Source organism: Scardinius erythrophthalmus (genome assembly GCF_964197995.2).
Source record: "Scardinius erythrophthalmus genome assembly, chromosome: 5".
Lineage (NCBI taxonomy): Eukaryota > Metazoa > Chordata > Actinopteri > Cypriniformes > Leuciscidae > Scardinius > Scardinius erythrophthalmus.
The window spans coordinates 54819611-54839985 of NC_138225.1; the positions used below are offsets into that span (position 1 = coordinate 54819611).

At 45.0% G+C, this 20375-nt stretch overlaps 1 protein-coding gene across 3 annotated transcripts in view; it reads left to right on the forward strand.

Moving 5' to 3' along the window:
• The window catches only part of nup214 (nucleoporin 214), an 84034-nt gene that overhangs the window by 29913 nt on the left and 33746 nt on the right, over positions 1 to 20375 (forward strand). For all 3 annotated transcript variants that reach the window (XM_081367011.1, XM_081367012.1, XM_081367013.1), the window contains 7 exons: positions 2091 to 2194; positions 3127 to 3309; positions 11904 to 11989; positions 15960 to 16043; positions 17433 to 17684; positions 18165 to 18344; positions 19823 to 19925. In XM_081367011.1, the coding sequence (XP_081223137.1) occupies positions 2091 to 2194; positions 3127 to 3309; positions 11904 to 11989; positions 15960 to 16043; positions 17433 to 17684; positions 18165 to 18344; positions 19823 to 19925 (992 nt within the window). The remainder of the gene's footprint in view (positions 1 to 2090; positions 2195 to 3126; positions 3310 to 11903; positions 11990 to 15959; positions 16044 to 17432; positions 17685 to 18164; positions 18345 to 19822; positions 19926 to 20375) is intronic.

Genomic DNA, 20375 nt, shown 5'->3' on the forward strand with positions numbered 1-20375 from the left:
AAGAACTAGCCTAGAGCGCCATCTGCTGTTAAGAACTAGCCTAGAGCGCCATCTGCTGTTACAAACTAGCCTAGAGCACCATCTGCTGTTACAAACTAGCCTAGAGCAACATCTGCTGTTACAAACTATAGAGCGCCATCTGCTGTTAAGAACTAGCTTAGAGCGCCATCTGCTGTTACAAACTAGCCTAGAGCGCCATCTGCTGTTACAAACTAGCCTAGAGCGCCATCTGCTGTTACAAACTAGCCTAGAGCAACATCTGCTGTTACAAACTAGCCTAGAGCGCCATCTGCTGTTACAAACTAGCCTAGAGCGCCATCTGCTGTTACAAACTAGCCTAGAGCGCCATCTGCTGTTACAAACTAGCTTAGAGCGCCATCTGCTGTTAAGAACTAGCCTAGAGCGCCATCTGCTGTTACAAACTAGCTTAGAGCGCCATCTGCTGTTACAAACTAGCCTAGAGCAACATCTGCTGTTTAAAACTAGCCTAGGGCGCCATCTGCTGTTAAACGCTAGCCTAGAGCAACATCTGCTGTTACAAACTAGCCTAGAGCGCCATCTGCTGTTAAACGCTAGCCTAGAGCAACATCTGCTGTTACAAACTAGCCTAGAGCGCCATCTGCTGTTTAAAACTAGCCTAGAGCAACATCTGCTGTTTAAAACTAGCCTAGAGCGCCATCTGCTGTTACAAACTAGCCTAGAGCGCCATCTGCTGTTAAGAACTAGCTTAGAGCGCCATCTGCTGTTACAAACTAGCCTAGAGCGCCATCTGCTGTTACAAACTAGCCTAGAGCGCCATCTGCTGTTACAAACTAGCCTAGAGCGCCATCTGCTGTTACAAACTAGCCTAGAGCGCCATCTGCTGCTAAAAACTAGCCTAGCCTAGAGCGCCATCTGCTGTTACAAACTAGCCTAGCCTAGAGCGCCATCTGCTGTTACAAACTAGCCTAGAGCGCCATCTGCTAAGAACTAGCTTAGAGCGCCATCTGCTGTTACAAACTAGCCTAGAGCGCCATCTGCTGTTGCAAACTAGCCTAGAGCGCCATCTGCTGTTACAAACTAGCCTAGAGCGCCATCTGCTGTTACAAACTAGCCTAGAGCGCCATCTGCTGTTACAAACTAGCCTAGCCTAGAGCGCCATCTGCTGTTAAAAACTAGCCTAGAGCGCCATCTGCTGTTATAAACTAGCCTTGCCTAGAGCGCCGTCTGCTGTTAAAAACTAGCCTAGCCTAGAGCGCATCTGCTATTATAAACTAGCCTAGCCTAGAGCGCATCTGTTATTATAAACTAGCCTAGCCTAGAGCGCCGTCTGCTGTTAAAAACTAGCCTAGCCTAGAGCGCCATCTGCTGTTATAAACTAGCCTTGCCTAGAGCGCCATCTGCTATTATAAACTAGCCTAGCCTAGAGCGCCGTCTGCTGTTAAAAACTAGCCTAGCCTAGAGCGCCATCTGCTGTTATAAACTAGCCTAGCCTAGAGCGCCATCTGCTATTATAAACTAGTCTAGCCTAGAGCGCCGTCTGCTGTTATAAACTAGCCTAGCCTAGAGCGCCATCTGCTGTTAAAAACTAGCCTAGTCTAGAGCGCATCTGCTATTATAAACTAGCCTAGCCTAGAGCGCCGTCTGCTGTTAAAAAATTGGCCTAGCCTAGAGCGCCATCTGCTGTTATAAACTAGCCTAGCCTAGAGCGCCATCTGCTGTTATAACCTAGCCTTGCTATAAACTAGCCTTGCCTAGAGCGCCATCTGCTATTATAAACTAGCCTAGCCTAGAGCGCCATCTGCTATTATAAACTAGCCTAGAGCGCCATCTGCTATTATAAACTAGCCTAGCCTAGAGCGTCATCTGCTATTATAAACTAGCCTAGAGCGTCATCTGCTATTATAAACTAGCCTAGCCTAGAGCGTCATCTGCTATTATAAACTAGCCTAGCCTAGAGCGTCATCTGCTATTATAAACTAGCCTAGCCTAGAGCGTCGTCTGCTGTTTAAAACTAAGCTCAGAAATCCACAAATCGCGATGCGCGATGTCCCAGCTCTAGAGATCGTCTTGTGTGATTAGCGTGTGCTGAAAGTGTGTTTTTGCCACAGGAGATCCGCCGCTTGTACCAGTACGTGAAGTTCGCCATGGAGGACGTGAACGGTGTTTTAGACGTGGAGTGGGAGATGCACCTGGAGCAGAAGAAGAAGCAGAGGTGAGCGGATGGGGTTATTGTGTTTCCTGAGAAGAGAATCCAAACATCTATCTTGGGATATCACAGTTAAAAACGCTGGATGGAAATAGCGACGTGTGCGTAAATTCTTGAACTTATGCGTTCATTAGGGCTATCAAATCAACATTTGAATTTCGAATATTTGTTGAGTTAAAAAAACCTGCACATTCGAATGCAAAAACCGTGCATTTGGATTTTTGGTGTGTCAAGAGTCGTGCAAGACATGATGATGATGATGATGATGATGACTGACGTGGTGTGTTTTTGTTAGCTTATCCAAATTTTTTCGACTAGTTTCGAAATGGTTTGGGTGCAAGGTGATCGCGTTGAAAATAAAGGCGTTTGTCTGGCGTTAGAAGCTCATTTGAAACATTGCCGCGGCTCATTTAAGAAAATGACAGCTCCGAAGAGACACCGCTTTAGTTTGAGCTAGTGCTAACAACAATAATAAAGATGATGATTCCTGTCGTCTGCCCTGGCTCTAATCTCGAGTGTTTTAGCCTGTAGCCTTTACTTTTCGCAAACCTTGTGAGCGCGCGAACCCAAACGCTGTGACCTCGCATCAAATGTTTTTATTGGTTTATTAAGTACAAACAGGTGAGTTATGAAAAAGTGAGTGTGAGGGATTTGTTCACTTCACACAAAAAGATCTTGGAATGAGATGGCTGACTGTAGTAGCGTTTAGCCCACTGTCTATAATAGCCTAATTTAGAGTTCACTTTTTTTTTTTTTTTTTTTTTGACTACCGACCACTTTGATCGGTTAACGTTGATACGGTCAACCATCGGTCAAGCGGTCATCGGTTAACATCCCTATCTTGAACACATGAGATCTTAACGCTGCTTTATTCACAGATGTTTTATGCGATATCCCGCAGCTTTGGGTGTGAACACCGCTCGTGATTTCTCCCGCAGGCACATGATCGTCCCCGAGAGAGAGGCTCTGTTTGCAGCGCTGGCCAATAACCTGGACATCATCAACCAGCAGAAGACGGTTCTGGACCGTTTGTCAGGTGACCTGCACAAGCTCAGACTCTACAGAGGAACATCAGCGTGGAGCTTCGCCAGCCGAACGCCCTCCACACCCTCAGAACAGAGGTGAACACACACCTGCGTCATCACACACCACACATAACACACACCCTCAGAACAGAGGTGAACACACACCTGCGTCATCACACACCACACATAACACACACCCTCAGAACAGAGGTGAACACACACCTGCGTCATCACACACCGGACACAACACACACCCTCAGAACAGAGGTGAACACACACCTGCGTCATCACACACCGGACGTAACACACACCCTCAGAACAGAGGTGAACACACACCTGCATCATCACTCACCGGACATAACACACACCCTCAGAACAGAGGTGAACACACACCTGCGTCATCACACACCACACATAACACACACCCTCAGAACAGAGGTGAACACACACCTGCGTCATCACTCACCGGACATAACACACACCCTCAGAACAGAGGTGAACACACACCTGCGTCATCACACACCGGACGTAACACACACCCTCAGAACAGAGGTGAACACACACCTGCGTCATCACACACCGGACATAACACACACCCTCAGAACAGAGGTGAACACACACCTGCGTCATCACACACCACACATAACACACACCCTCAGAACAGAGGTGAACACACACCTGCGTCATCACACACCGGACGTAACACACACCCTCAGAACAGAGGTGAACACACACCTGCGTCATCACTCACCGGACATAACACACACCCTCAGAACAGAGGTGAACACACACCTGCGTCATCACACACCGGACGTAACACACACCCTCAGAACAGAGGTGAACACACACCTGCGTCATCACACACCGGACATAACACACACCCTCAGAACAGAGGTGAACACACACCTGCGTCATCACACACCGGACATAACACACACCCTCAGAACAGAGGTGAACACACACCTGCATCATCACACACCGCACATAACACACACCCTCACAACAGAGGTGAACACACACCTGCGTCATCACACACCGGACATAACACACACCCTCAGAACAGAGGTGAACACACACCTGCGTCATCACACACCGGACATAACACACACCCTCAGAACAGAGGTGAACACACACCTGCATCATCACACACCGCACATAACACACACCCTCACAACAGAGGTGAACACACACCTGCGTCATCACACACCGGACATAACACACACCCTCAGAACAGAGGTGAACACACACCTGCGTCATCACACACCGGACATAACACACACCCTCAGAACAGAGGTGAACACACACCTGCGTCATCACACACCGGACATAACACACACCCTCAGAACAGAGGTGAACACACACCTGCGTCATCACACACCGGACATAACACACACCCTCAGAACAGAGGTGAACACACACCTGCGTCATCACACACCACACATAACACACACCCTCAGAACAGAGGTGAACACACACCTGCGTCATCACACACCGGACGTAACACACACCCTCAGAACAGAGGTGAACACACACCTGCGTCATCACTCACCGGACATAACACACACCCTCAGAACAGAGGTGAACACACACCTGCGTCATCACACACCGGACGTAACACACACCCTCAGAACAGAGGTGAACACACACCTGCGTCATCACACACCGGACATAACACACACCCTCAGAACAGAGGTGAACACACACCTGCGTCATCACACACCGGACATAACACACACCCTCAGAACAGAGGTGAACACACACCTGCGTCATCACACACCGCACATAACACACACCCTCAGAACAGAGGTGAACACACACCTGCGTCATCACACACCGCACATAACACACACCCTCAGAAAAGAGGTGAACACACACCTGCGTCATCACACACCGGACGTAACACACACCCTCAGAACAGAGGTGAACACACACCTGCGTCATCACACACCGGACGTAACACACAGCCTCAGAACAGAGGTGAACACACACCTGCGTCATCACTCACCGGACATAACACACACCCTCAGAACAGAGGTGAACACACACCTGCGTCATCACACACCACACATAACACACACCCTCAGAACAGAGGTGAACACACACCTGCGTCATCACTCACCGGACATAACACACACCCTCAGAACAGAGGTGAACACACACCTGCGTCATCACACACCGGACATAACACACACCCTCAGAACAGAGGTGAACACACACCTGCGTCATCACACACCGGACGTAACACACACCCTCAGAACAGAGGTGAACACACACCTGCGTCATCACACAGTGACACCGGACATAACACACACCCTCAGAACAGAGGTGAACACACACCTGCGTCATCACACACCACACATAACACACACCCTCAGAACAGAGGTGAACACACACCTGCGTCATCACTCACCAGACATAACACACACCCTCAGAACAGAGGTGAACACACACCTGCGTCATCACACACCGGACGTAACACACACCCTCAGAACAGAGGTGAACACACACCTGCGTCATCACTCACCGGACATAACACACACCCTCAGAACAGAGGTGAACACACACCTGCGTCATCACACACCGGACGTAACACACACCCTCAGAACAGAGGTGAACACACACCTGCGTCATCACACACCGGACATAACACACACCCTCAGAACAGAGGTGAACACACACCTGCGTCATCACACACCGGACATAACACACACCCTCAGAACAGAGGTGAACACACACCTGCATCATCACACACCGCACATAACACACACCCTCACAACAGAGGTGAACACACACCTGCGTCATCACACACCGGACATAACACACACCCTCAGAACAGAGGTGAACACACACCTGCGTCATCACACACCGGACATAACACACACCCTCAGAACAGAGGTGAACACACACCTGCGTCATCACACACCGGACATAACACACACCCTCAGAACAGAGGTGAACACACACCTGCGTCATCACACACCGGACATAACACACACCCTCAGAACAGAGGTGAACACACACCTGCGTCATCACACACCACACATAACACACACCCTCAGAACAGAGGTGAACACACACCTGCGTCATCACTCACCGGACATAACACACACCCTCAGAACAGAGGTGAACACACACCTGCGTCATCACACACCGGACGTAACACACACCCTCAGAACAGAGGTGAACACACACCTGCGTCATCACTCACCGGACATAACACACACCCTCAGAACAGAGGTGAACACACACCTGCGTCATCACACACCGGACGTAACACACACCCTCAGAACAGAGGTGAACACACACCTGCGTCATCACACACCGGACGTAACACACACCCTCAGAACAGAGGTGAACACACACCTGCGTCATCACACACCGGACATAACACACACCCTCAGAACAGAGGTGAACACACACCTGCGTCATCACACACCGCACATAACACACACCCTCAGAACAGAGGTGAACACACACCTGCGTCATCACACACCGCACATAACACACACCCTCAGAACAGAGGTGAACACACACCTGCGTCATCACACACCGGACATAACACACACCCTCAGAACAGAGGTGAACACACACCTGCGTCATCACACACCGGACATAACACACACCCTCAGAACAGAGGTGAACACACACCTGCGTCATCACACACCGGACATAACACACACCCTCAGAACAGAGGTGAACACACACCTGCGTCATCACACACCGGACATAACACACACCCTCAGAACAGAGGTGAACACACACCTGCGTCATCACACACCGGACATAACACACACCCTCAGAACAGAGGTGAACACACACCTGCGTCATCACACACCGGACATAACACACACCCTCAGAACAGAGGTGAACACACACCTGCGTCATCACTCACCGGACATAACACACACCCTCAGAACAGAGGTGAACACACACCTGCGTCATCACACACCGCACATAACACACACCCTCAGAACAGAGGTGAACACACACCTGCGTCATCACACACCGGACGTAACACACACCCTCAGAACAGAGGTGAACACACACCTGCGTCATCACACACCGGACGTAACACACACCCTCAGAACAGAGGTGAACACACACCTGCGTCATCACTCACCGGACATAACACACACCCTCAGAACAGAGGTGAACACACACCTGCGTCATCACACACCGGACGTAACACACACCCTCAGAACAGAGGTGAACACACACCTGCGTCATCACACACCGCACATAACACACACCCTCAGAACAGAGGTGAACACACACCTGCGTCATCACACACCGCACATAACACACACCCTCAGAACAGAGGTGAACACACACCTGCGTCATCACACACCGCACATAACACACACCCTCAGAACAGAGGTGAACACACACCTGCGTCATCACACACCGCACATAACACACACCCTCAGAACAGAGGTGAACACACACCTGCATCATCACACACCGGACACAACACACACCCTCAGAACAGAGGTGAACACACACCTGCATCATCACACACCGCACATAACACACACCCTCAGAACAGAGGTGAACACACACCGCACATAACACACACCCTCAGAACAGAGGTGAACACACACCGGACATAACACACACCGGACATAACACACACCCTCAGAACAGAGGTGAACACACACCTGCGTCATCACACACCGGACATAACACACACCCTCAGAACAGAGGTGAACACACACCTGCATCATCACACACCACACATAACACACACCCTCAGAACAGAGGTGAACACACACCTGCGTCATCACACACCGCACATAACACACACCCTCAGAACAGAGGTGAACACACACCTGCGTTATCACACACCGGACATAACACACACCCTCAGAACAGAGGTGAACACACACCGGACATAACACACACCGGACATAACACACACCCTCAGAACAGAGGTGAACACACACCTGCGTCATCACTCACCGGACATAACACACACCCTCAGAACAGAGGTGAACACACACCTGCGTCATCACACACCGGACGTAACACACACCCTCAGAACAGAGGTGAACACACACCGGACATAACACACACCCTCAGAACAGAGGTGAACACACACCGGACATAACACACACCGGACATAACACACACCCTCAGAACAGAGGTGAACACACACCGGACATAACACACACCGGACATAACACACACCCTCAGAACAGAGGTGAACACACACCTGCGTCATCACACACCGGACATAACACACACCCTCAGAACAGAGGTGAACACACACCTGCGTCATCACACACCGGACGTAACACACACCCTCAGAACAGAGGTGAACACACACCTGCGTCATCACACACCGGACATAACACACACCCTCAGAACAGAGGTGAACACACACCTGCATCATCACACACCACACATAACACACACCCTCAGAACAGAGGTGAACACACACCTGCGTCATCACACACCGCACATAACACACACCCTCAGAACAGAGGTGAACACACACCTGCGTTATCACACACCGGACATAACACACACCCTCAGAACAGAGGTGAACACACACCTGCGTCATCACACACCACACATAACACACACCCTCAGAACAGAGGTGAACACACACCTGCGTCATCACACACCGCACATAACACACACCCTCAGAACAGAGGTGAACACACACCACACATAACACACACCCTCAGAACAGAGGTGAACACACACCACACATAACACACACCCTCAGAACAGAGGTGAACACACACCTGCATCATCACACACCGCACATAACACACACCCTCAGAACAGAGGTGAACACACACCTGCGTCATCACACACCGCACATAACACACACCCTCAGAACAGAGGTGAACACACACCGGACATAACACACACCGCACATAACACACACCCTCAGAACAGAGGTGAACACACACCTGCATCATCACACACCACACATAACACACACCCTCAGAACAGAGGTGAACACACATCTGCGTCATCACACACCGCACATAACACACACCCTCAGAACAGAGGTGAACACACACCGGACATAACACACACCGCACATAACACACACCCTCAGAACAGAGGTGAACACACACCTGCGTCATCACACACCGCACATAACACACACCCTCAGAACAGAGGTGAACACACACCGCACATAACACACACCGCACATAACACACACCCTCAGAACAGAGGTGAACACACACCTGCATCATCACACACCGCACATAACACACACCCTCAGAACAGAGGTGAACACACACCTGCGTCATCACACACCGGACGTAACACACACCCTCAGAACAGAGGTGAACACACACCACACATAACACACACCGCACATAACACACACCCTCAGAACAGAGGTGAACACACACCTGCGTCATCACACACCGCACATAAAACACACCCTCAGAACAGAGGTGAACACACACCTGCATCATCACACACCGGACACAACACACACCCTCAGAACAGAGGTGAACACACACCTGCATCATCACACACCGGACACAACACACACCCTCAGAACAGAGGTGAACACACACCGGACATAACACACACCGCACATAACACACACCCTCAGAACAGAGGTGAACACACACCTGCGTCATCACACACCGGACATAACACACACCCTCAGAACAGAGGTGAACACACACCTGCGTCATCACACACCGCACATAACACACACCCTCAGAACAGAGGTGAACACACACCTGCATCATCACACACCGCACATAACACACACCCTCAGAACAGTGGTGAACACACACCGGACATAACACACACCGCACATAACACACACCCTCAGAACAGAGGTGAACACACACCTGCGTCATCACACACCGCACATAACACACACCCTCAGAACAGAGGTGAACACACACCGGACATAACACACACCGCACATAACACACACCCTCAGAACAGAGGTGAACACACACCTGCATCATCACACACCGCACATAACACACACCCTCAGAACAGAGGTGAACACACACCGCACATAACACACACCGCACATAACACACACCCTCAGAACAGAGGTGAACACACACCTGCATCATCACACACCGCACATAACACACCCTCAGAACAGAGGTGAACACACACCTGCGTCATCACACACCGGACATAACACACACCCTCAGAACAGAGGTGAACACACACCTGCGTCATCACACACCGGACGTAACACACACCCTCAGAACAGAGGTGAACACACACCGCACATAACACACACCGCACATAACACACACCCTCAGAACAGAGGTGAACACACCGCACATAACACACACCGGACATAACACACACCCTCAGAACAGAGGTGAACACACACCTGCATCATCACACACCGCACATAACACACACCCTCAGAACAGAGGTGAACACACACCGCACATAACACACACCGCACATAACACACACCCTCAGAACAGAGGTGAACACACACCGCACATAACACACACCGCACATAACACACACCCTCAGAACAGAGGTGAACACACACCTGCGTCATCACACACCGCACATAACACACACCCTCAGAACAGAGGTGAACACACACCGCACATAACACACACCGCACATAACACACACCCTCAGAACAGAGGTGAACACACACCGGACATAACACACACCGCACATAACACACACCCTCAGAACAGAGGTGAACACACACCGGACATAACACACACCGCACATAACACACACCCTCAGAACAGAGGTGAACACACACCGCACATAACACACACCGCACATAACACACACCGCACATAACACACACCGCTGGCACACTGCAAAAAATGCCTTTTCTTACTTAATAATAATACATTTTATTTATAGGCGCCTTTCTGAGCACTCAAGGTCACCTCAAAAAACATAATAAAACAATACAGCAATAAATCGATATAACTATAACCTACTCAGTATTTTTGTCTTGTTTCCAGTCCAAATATGTATAAATTCTTAAATCAAGATGCATTTACTAGATGAGTAAAATACCATACGATATTATGTCTTGTTTTCTGGGGATCAAAATTAAGTGATTTGTTGCTTTAAAAAAGCATCATGATCTGCCAATAGGGAATGAAAAATAATCTTAATTCAAACAGAAACAATATTTTTCTGACCCCATTAGTAGATAATTTTGCTTGTTTTAAGCAAAAACTCACTTAATTTTGATTTATTTCCCAGAAAACAAGACATAATATAGTATGGTATTTTAGTCATTTAATAAATGCATCTTGATTTAAGAATGCTTAGATATTTGGACTGGAAACAAGACAAAAATACTGAGTAGGTTATAGTTATAGTTGTTAAATTTTATCGATTTATTGCTGTATTGTTTTTTGTTTTGTGAGGTGACCTTGAGTGCTCAGAAAGGCGCCTATAAATAAAATGTATTATTATTATGAAGTGAGAAAAGCATTTTTTGCAGTGCATTAAATGTGCATTAACTAATTTTTTAAATACTTTAGTGTTCATCAGAGGGGTCCAAGACCTGAGGACTTCTGTTGCACTTAAACCACTAAAACCACTAATCTGATGTTTGTTTAATTATTTTATTACAAATGTATCAATGATAAATGAACCATGAGGATGTTGAGAGAGTGTCGCTGTAAAGCGCTGTGTGTTTGTGTCATGGAAGAAGCGTCAGGGTTCACGTGCTTCTGTGTTTTGTGCAGTCTGGACCGCGAGCTGGAGAGTCTGAAGGAAGCTCTTCTGAAGGCCAGTCTGGAAACGGCACCCAGAACTCAAGACAAATCACCATGTAAGAGTCGCAGGATTGGTGAGATGATGTCAAGCCGCGTTTCCACCGAAATTACCCAGAACAATTTGTCCCAGGAACCTTTTCCCCCCAGACCTGTTGCTGTCTGCGTTTCCCCCGCGATCTAAAGCACCGTGTAGATTATAGGCTAGTTAGCCGGCGACGCAGGGCTGAGCGCTACTTTACAGTCCGCTGGATTTCATCCTCTGAATATGTAAGCAATAAGGAAGAGAGGCTGTATGGTGAATAAGTCACGGCTGAAGGCTTATTGCTTTAATAAAATGGTTACCACACAAAATATTAAAGCCGAAAAATATGTTTCTATGCAACTTTCATGAAGTAAAATCACTAAAAGGCTTCCTTCCGCTGGAAAAAATAGTCCCTGACCGTAAAGAACAACAGAAGTTACATACATTATTTCTCCATTAGATGGCGGCAAAGACTCTTTATGAGTGAGTCAGTCGGTAGAGAAGACTTATATTGAAAGGACTCAAACGTGTGATCACGGAGAAGGAGGACGCAACTGACAGATGACTAGCGCACGGAAAACCCCTTAACTCTTAAAAGGGCAAGATATCGCAGTGGACATTCAAACAGATTTTTTTATTATGAATAAAGGACTGACCTGAGGGAAACTGCTATGTCTGCTGTAAATGCAGGTACACTCGCTTATGCCTGGCTCACACTACAGGAGTTTTAAAATCCTAACCGATTTTGAAATCTGGTTACAGCACACACTTAAGGAGAATCTTTGCAGATTTTCTTCCCTCAAATCTTAAACATGCTCACACTACAAGGTTTGAAAATCGCGGTGCACCACACACTTCAAAATGTTATTAAGATTATTGTGCCAGAGGAAGCGCCTCACGTGATCTCACGCAACAGATCTGAAGTGGAAAAGCATGGAAACATATGGGATATGCATTGCCATGCCCATGACACACACACGCACGCACAGTAGCCTACACACGCACAGAGTGAACCTCTGCACTTGAGCACTTTGAACCTACCGGTACTTAAAGTTAAGAGCTTAGATCGGGCCCCAAAAAATCAAGCCCGACCCTACCCGAGCATGTTGTGTACGAGCCCGGCCCGGCCCGCCCCGACACAACACAACACAACACATTAACATAACTGTAATTATGAGCCCGAGCCCTATTTAAACCCGACCATTTTTTAATACGTGGGCCGTTATAACCAGGGGCGGTGCCAGATATTTTTTTAACGCAGGTGCTGAGGGGGGTGCTAGATATATAGCCTATATAAATACTATTACAAAAATTGTCCACTTAATATTTAATATTTACTTATTTCAATTGTCACAATTAAAGTATTAATTTTATTAAATTGACCAAGCACAACATTCAGCATTCAATCAAATATTGATTAAAGATTTATTATTATTAGGCTAATAATGTTATTTCAACATAATATCTCGTTTTTTCGACATAATATGTGTGCGTGCAACAAACTAGATGTGCATTTGTAAATCCGGTGATGCATGCATTGATTTAATTAATAAACTAAAAAGCTAGTGTTTTCTCTCGGCTGCAAAGATGAAGTTGACGATCGCCATCTCCGTAAAAGCGCCTATCGAGAGAAATGCACATGGATTACATAAATCAGAGAGTAGCCTATTTCTTTTCGTTTTGAATTGTTTCGTTTAAAGACATTTCAAGATTCGGTGTATTTCTAATGTCTGTGAGGCATACACTGAGTTTTGGTTAATTTATGATAGGCTATACGCTCCAGTTCACGAGCAATGCAAGTGAGAGTGCAGGCGCCTCCATGTCATGTTGCATGATTATTGTCTGCTATATTTGCTTCCTATTTATTAATAAATTTATTAAAAAAAAGCTATAAATTAAGAAACAATTTATACAAAACGAAATTCACTTTAAAGAAAGGCTTTCTACAAAACAAAATTAATGAAGTGGTCAAAATCATGTCTGATCCACTCTATGTCTCCCGATACATTGCACATCATATCTTACTGGTGCTGTTCACTTTTTCATAATCAACATAGCCTAAAAAAAAAAAAAAAAACATTATAATATTTTAACAAATAGCACAAAAAAACACAAGCATTTTTTGGGGGGCGGGCCCAGCCCCCTGGCCGCCCAAAACGACGGGTGTGCCTTCGTACCAAGTCATATTGGTGAAAAGGTAGCCCTGACCAAGTAAAGCGAAATCTTTCAAAAATCATTCTTTTAAGGATATGTCTCATGAATGGCGTCAGCGCTGGTCAATACAATAAATCAATTCCGGCGTTGATCATGGAGTGGCGTCAGCTTCAGCGTTGCCCTGCTCAGCTGAGTCTTGTAAAGTGGAGCTCAAAGTTTAAATTAAATATTAAAATAATTAACAGCTTGTTTCATTACATCTAGCACCTATCTGTGAATGCATCCGCATTTTTACATTTCCGTTGAATGAATTAATGACTGAGTGACAGTCTCTAATGCGCAGAGACTTTCAATGTCAATACTGGTGAAATATCAGCAGAAAACCTCTCGTAAAGTGTGATTCAAGGAATTAACTGTTATATAACAATGGTCTAACAAGCTCATTGTCAGGTTTATTGTGTTTATTATATTATGTGGACCCCCGACCCTTATTTTGACGTGTTGTGTCTTCATTTTAATCCACTTCGTTTTAACGCGCTTTTTAGTTTCAGTTTAATTACTGAACATACTCGTCTTTGTGCCTGCTGACCACAGCGTAACACTTATTTATTTAGCAATAAATTAATGGAGATAAAAACGCATGTTAAGTCACTCAAAATTATCTCAAGGGAAATTCCTTCAGCACGACAGCCCTACTTGTTTCCTGGCTGTTTTGACAGTAGCCTACTGACGTTCACAGACTTGCTCATCCCGATTTAAAATCTTAAATATCAAACATGTTTGATATGATCGGGGCAAGCCCGATTTGTGTGAGAGCAGATCGGGAGGGGCAAGATTCGATCTGTGAACGCATCACATTACCAGATAATCTGCGCCGAACATCGGAACCGATCAAGATCCTCGACAAGATTTTTTCTCCGATTCTCGGGAGGGGGAAATCGGGCATAAATCGGCCTTAAACTCCTGTAGTGTGAGCCAGGCATTACTCAATCTCCTCCTTCAGAGTCGGTCTAAGCCAGCGCTACAGGAACTACAGTGACGTCAGTGTTCGCTGATTGGCCGAACGCACGCGAAACACCAGCACACGCCATTATTATAAAGGCTATAAACACACAGATTATAGCCTATATATTTACTCCAGAGACTAACTCTACGAACATGGAAAACAGAGATAGATGAAGCTCTCAACCTTTATCTTTACACTGAGGAGAACAAGAGAAACATGATCATGTGTTTCTGCGCAGCAACGCTGGACATCAAACACACACATCCGCTAATAACTCTTCATCACTCTCTACTTTCTGTGTATAACAGTTCTGTATAATAATGCATTAGACTGTCAGACAGATCGTACACTGATGAACACGGAGAATGCGAACACTGTTCTCAGCGCCGTCAAAATAAAAGTCCCAACAACAAGCGTGTCTTTCGTCACTTCAGAGTTCCTACTGGCGGTGTAAACGCAACCAGGAAACGTTCCTAAGGGAACCATTAGTTCTCAGGAAACACCCTGGAGGCTCGATCCTAGAGCTATCCGGTGCGGAAGCCACTGTAGTTCCTCCAAAAGGAGTTCCTAGAACTAAAATCGTTCCTGCGGTGCGAACATGCCAAAATCAGGGATCTTCCGCCAATAGTGTCTAGGAACTATGAAAACGTTCCTCTGGTGCGAAAGCCTCTTAATTTATATTTACATTTAGATCCTGATCCAAAGTCCCTCGTTCCTGCGGTGGAAACACGGCTTAACACGTCAGTCTGAATGATCCGTGCCAATGTGATCTGTGCATACCTGTGCAGAAGCAATCAGAGATGTTAATCTGTGTGTGTGTGTGTGTGTGTGTGTGTGTGCGCAGCTAAAATGACCCCAGTCAAGCAGTCTCAGCTGAGGAACTTCTTGTCGAAGAGACAGACTCCACCGGTTCGCTCCACGGCTCCAGGTACGCCACACGTGTGTTTTCCTGAGGTCTGCATGTGTCTTGTGTGCATGTCATCTAGATGATGTAATCAGATTCCAGAAATGGAGTACTTGTTTTAAAAGGCCAGTAAATTATTCATAATTAGATTCGCCCAAACACCGTGTTCTAACCAGACGTGCGATAAATAGCGTCTTTTCCATGTTAATTAGAGTTTCTGTCCTATCCGTGATGATTCTATCTTAGAAAGCAGCGGCAACAACATACAAATATGACAATGATAATCTCAGGTACTGATAATTAGAGTTGGGTATCGTTTGAATTTTAACAATTTCGATTCTTATCAATTCCTAATTTCGATTCCAATATTGTAAAAAAAAAAAAAAAAAAAATGTGGATATCATTCACATTTAGTCTTATTGCAAAACATGTAATTGTATCTGAACATCATGAGCAGAAATCATCAGGCTAAAGAACACTTACACAAGGAGCGTTTGCCTGTGGTTTAAAAACACCAAATAAGAACAACTAGCCAAACTAATATAAACTACAAGCATTATTAAAGACAATAAACACTCAGTGATTAAAAAAGAACAAATAAAAAATTAGCAATCACAACAAATAGAGACAACTGAACAAAGATACGATTGAATTAAACAGTGTATTAAGATTTTCAGGTGTTCAGGTTCAGAAACTAATCTAATCAAAAAAATTAGAGCTGCATGGATCCAATATACCGATACACATGAAGACAGAAAACAGCGATGATTTAAGAATCACATTAAAATCAACTTTTCTGTCTACACATTTCAGATGTGTGCACAGCACAGAAAAAAAAATGCTCACAAAGGAATTGATAAGAGGAATCGAAATTTAAATTTTATAACAAGTATCCGATCGCAGAATTGGAATCGATTTTCGATTCCCAACCCTACTGATAATGTGCTTTATTTAAAGTCTCCCTGTAGTCAATCATTTTATCCCTTAAAACTCATCTCTGATCACCAAAATGACATGTATAAATGAAGTCTTCATGCCTTAAAATATCTTGAATGTAACTCGACACCCTCGCCTCATTTAGTATGCGGGGTTCTATGAATATGCAAATCGCATCTGATGTGGACAGACTGCTTGTCGCTGGAATCTTAGGTCACAGTGTTATTAATTTTCCTTTTAAAAAAGCCTATTGACTATACAGTATGTTCAGAAACTCTTCCAGTTTATGGAATTGCACACCGATTTACAGACATCATTTCATTAAGGAGTGTTTTCTCAGCAACTCCTGATGATCACGTTTGAATTATTGTTTGAATTATCACTCAGTGAGTAATTTAACCTTGTATTACTGTGACTTTGTCCATCAAACTCATTGAAATGAACAGATTCACATAATTTCATTCTCTCGTTCCTCAGCCAACCTGTCGCGGTCCGCGTTCCTGTGTCCTCAGTTCTACGAGGATCTGGATGAGGTGAGCTCGAGCTCGTCTCTGTCTCAGGTCCTGGAGCCCGAGGACTCGCTGGCGCTGGCCGAGGACGGGGACGAGCCGGTTCTGATGCCGGTTCTGATGCCCAGCGTCCCGAGACACCCGACCGTGGTCCGAACGCCCTCCATACAGCCGGGCTTCAGTCCCAGTCCCTTCAGCAGAGTCCCGATCATCAGCGCCGGTGAGACACATCATCACACAGCTTCAACATTCCTCACATTATCAGTTTATTCGCTATAGTTTAGAAAATGGTACTAAAATATGAACAGAACTCAGTTGATATTTGACTGGTTTTGTCCGTTCTTCTGTTAGACTGTCTCACACATGAATTATGTTGAATATCTGTCAGCTGTTAAATTTAACTACACAATTAGATAATACCAGTTTAGCTCAACCAATCACCAAGCAATGCTTCATTGTGTTCAGTCTGTGTGTAAAAAGAGCATTAGCAATTAAAGACAACACACTTCAGCAAAACATGATCAGCTCAAAGTGTCCCAATCATTGTTACTGATAGTCTCTGTATGAAGAGTATCTGGGTTTAATATTTTGCCCTCCTCACTTACAGAAATGAACTATAGTGTCCTGCACACACTAGTAAGTGACATCTGGTGTCTGAATAATCTTAGTTTTGACTGTATGTCTCTTGAATGTGTTGCAGCTCCGAAGATAAACATGGACAGTGCCGACAGCACAGCGCTAGCCACAAAAACAGTGAAGCACGGAGCTCCGCCCTCAGAGAAGACCACGCCCTCAGAGAAGGCCACGCCCGCCACAGTCCCCGCCCCTCAGGCTGCTGGAAGAGCCGCCCTCAGTAGACACATGACCAGCCAGAGACCAGGTACAAACACACCGGCCTTCACACGTTTACCAAATAAATCACATATTTAGAGTGATACACATCACGACACTGAACTCACGATACGCCATTATTGCGATACTCCAAGACTTATGATAAAAGGTTGCAAAAAATGAACTGTTGATTTAAATGCTGAATTTGGTGTTACATTGTGTGTGTAAATGAACAGGCTTGGACTTGGCAAAGCACAGGACAACAGAGACACCAGAATGACAATACTCATGATTCTGAAGCTGAAAATACTGAATTATTGTAGACTAATATGCTTTCACTGTCACTGACTAGATATATTTAAAATAATGTAGGCCACTTTTTACTGGTAACATCAGACATTTGGCTGGACCCACAAATATCCCCCATTGCATTATTATACGTTGCATTTTTGTGTTGCGATATATTGTGTCTCGATATATTATTACATCCCTATAATCAGGTCTTTATAATCATTTCATTTACATCAGATGTGTGTGTTTATCAGTGTAAGTGTGTGTCTTTACACTAGGGGGCGACAGACACTGTCTGAACTGCAAAAACATTCATTTTCTCTCAATTTATTGTTATAATACACACTACACCTCAAAAGATTTAATGTTTGTAGAATTTAAGGATGCGTTAAATTGATCAAAAGTGACTACAGACATTTATAATGTTACCAAAGATTTATATCAAATACATGCTGTTGTTTTGAACTTTCTGTTCATCAAAGATTCCTGTAAATATAAGTATGAATCAGCATAACTGTTTTCAACACTGATAATAATCATAAATGTTTCTTGATCATCAAATCCTCATATTAGAGTGATTTCTGGAGGATCATGTGACACTGAAGACTGGAGTAATGATGCTGAACATTCAGCTTTGATCACAGGAGTAAATTACACTTTACTATATATTCACATAGAAAACAGATGATTTACATTATAATAATATTTAAATATTTTTACAGCATTTTTAATCAAATAAATGCAGCCTTGGTGAGCAGAAGAGACTTTCAAAAGACATTATTATTCCAAACTTCTGAACTGTCATGTAGAAAAAAGTTTTGTAAAGTATTATTGAAATATCATATAAATTAGGTTTTTCTTTTAATTGAATTACACATTATAATCACCTTTTTGCAACTTTTGAGGCCTTTTGCACTTCTCTAAGACCATAAGTGTGAATATTCATGATTCTCTCTATAAAATCTGCTTTAGAGGGTTTAGTGAAGCACCAGTGAGAGTTTGAGCTGACGTTATCATAATCATCTGAGACACTAGATGTATTGCATTATTGACGTTGCGTGACGTAAGCGTTATATAATAACTGATGAATTAAGTAATTTCTGACTGATTCTCGTGTGTGTGTGTGTGTGTGTGTGTGTGTGTGTGTGTGTGTGTGTGTGTGTGTGTGTGTGTGTGTGTGTGTGTGTGTGTGTGTGTGTGTGTGTGTGTGTGTGTGTGTGTGTGTGTGGTTCCTAGGAGCGTGTTTGACCGAGTCCACGCTGAAGACGGTTCCTCAGGTGGTGAACGTACAGGAGCTGAAGGACAAAGGTCCACACACACCCGTGTCCACCGTCATCAGGTGAGAGAGGGGCATTATGGGGCACTTTGAAAAATCATTATGATGGCCAGCAACCCGTCAAAATAAAAGTTTGATGGTTCAACATTTAAAGATGAAGAAAGTCAGAAATATTAGCATTGTAATTCTGCAGTTGTATTATAAAAATATTCAAAAAATGTTTTTTTTTTTTTTTTTCCATTTCTAAAAAATACTCAAAGGAGTAAAATATATATATTTTTACAGCTTTTTCAACTATTTTTATTTTCACTCCCCAATAAAATCACCTGGAATGTTTAAAGTCCCCCTGTAGTCAATGATGTTATCTGTTAAAACTCATCTTTGATCACCAAAATTACATATTTAAATGTTTTTTTCCGTAAAAAACTTTCAAATATCTTGAATGTAACTCGACACCCTTGCCTCATTTAGTATGCATGGTTCTATGAATATGCAAATGAGCCCCGCCTCCAC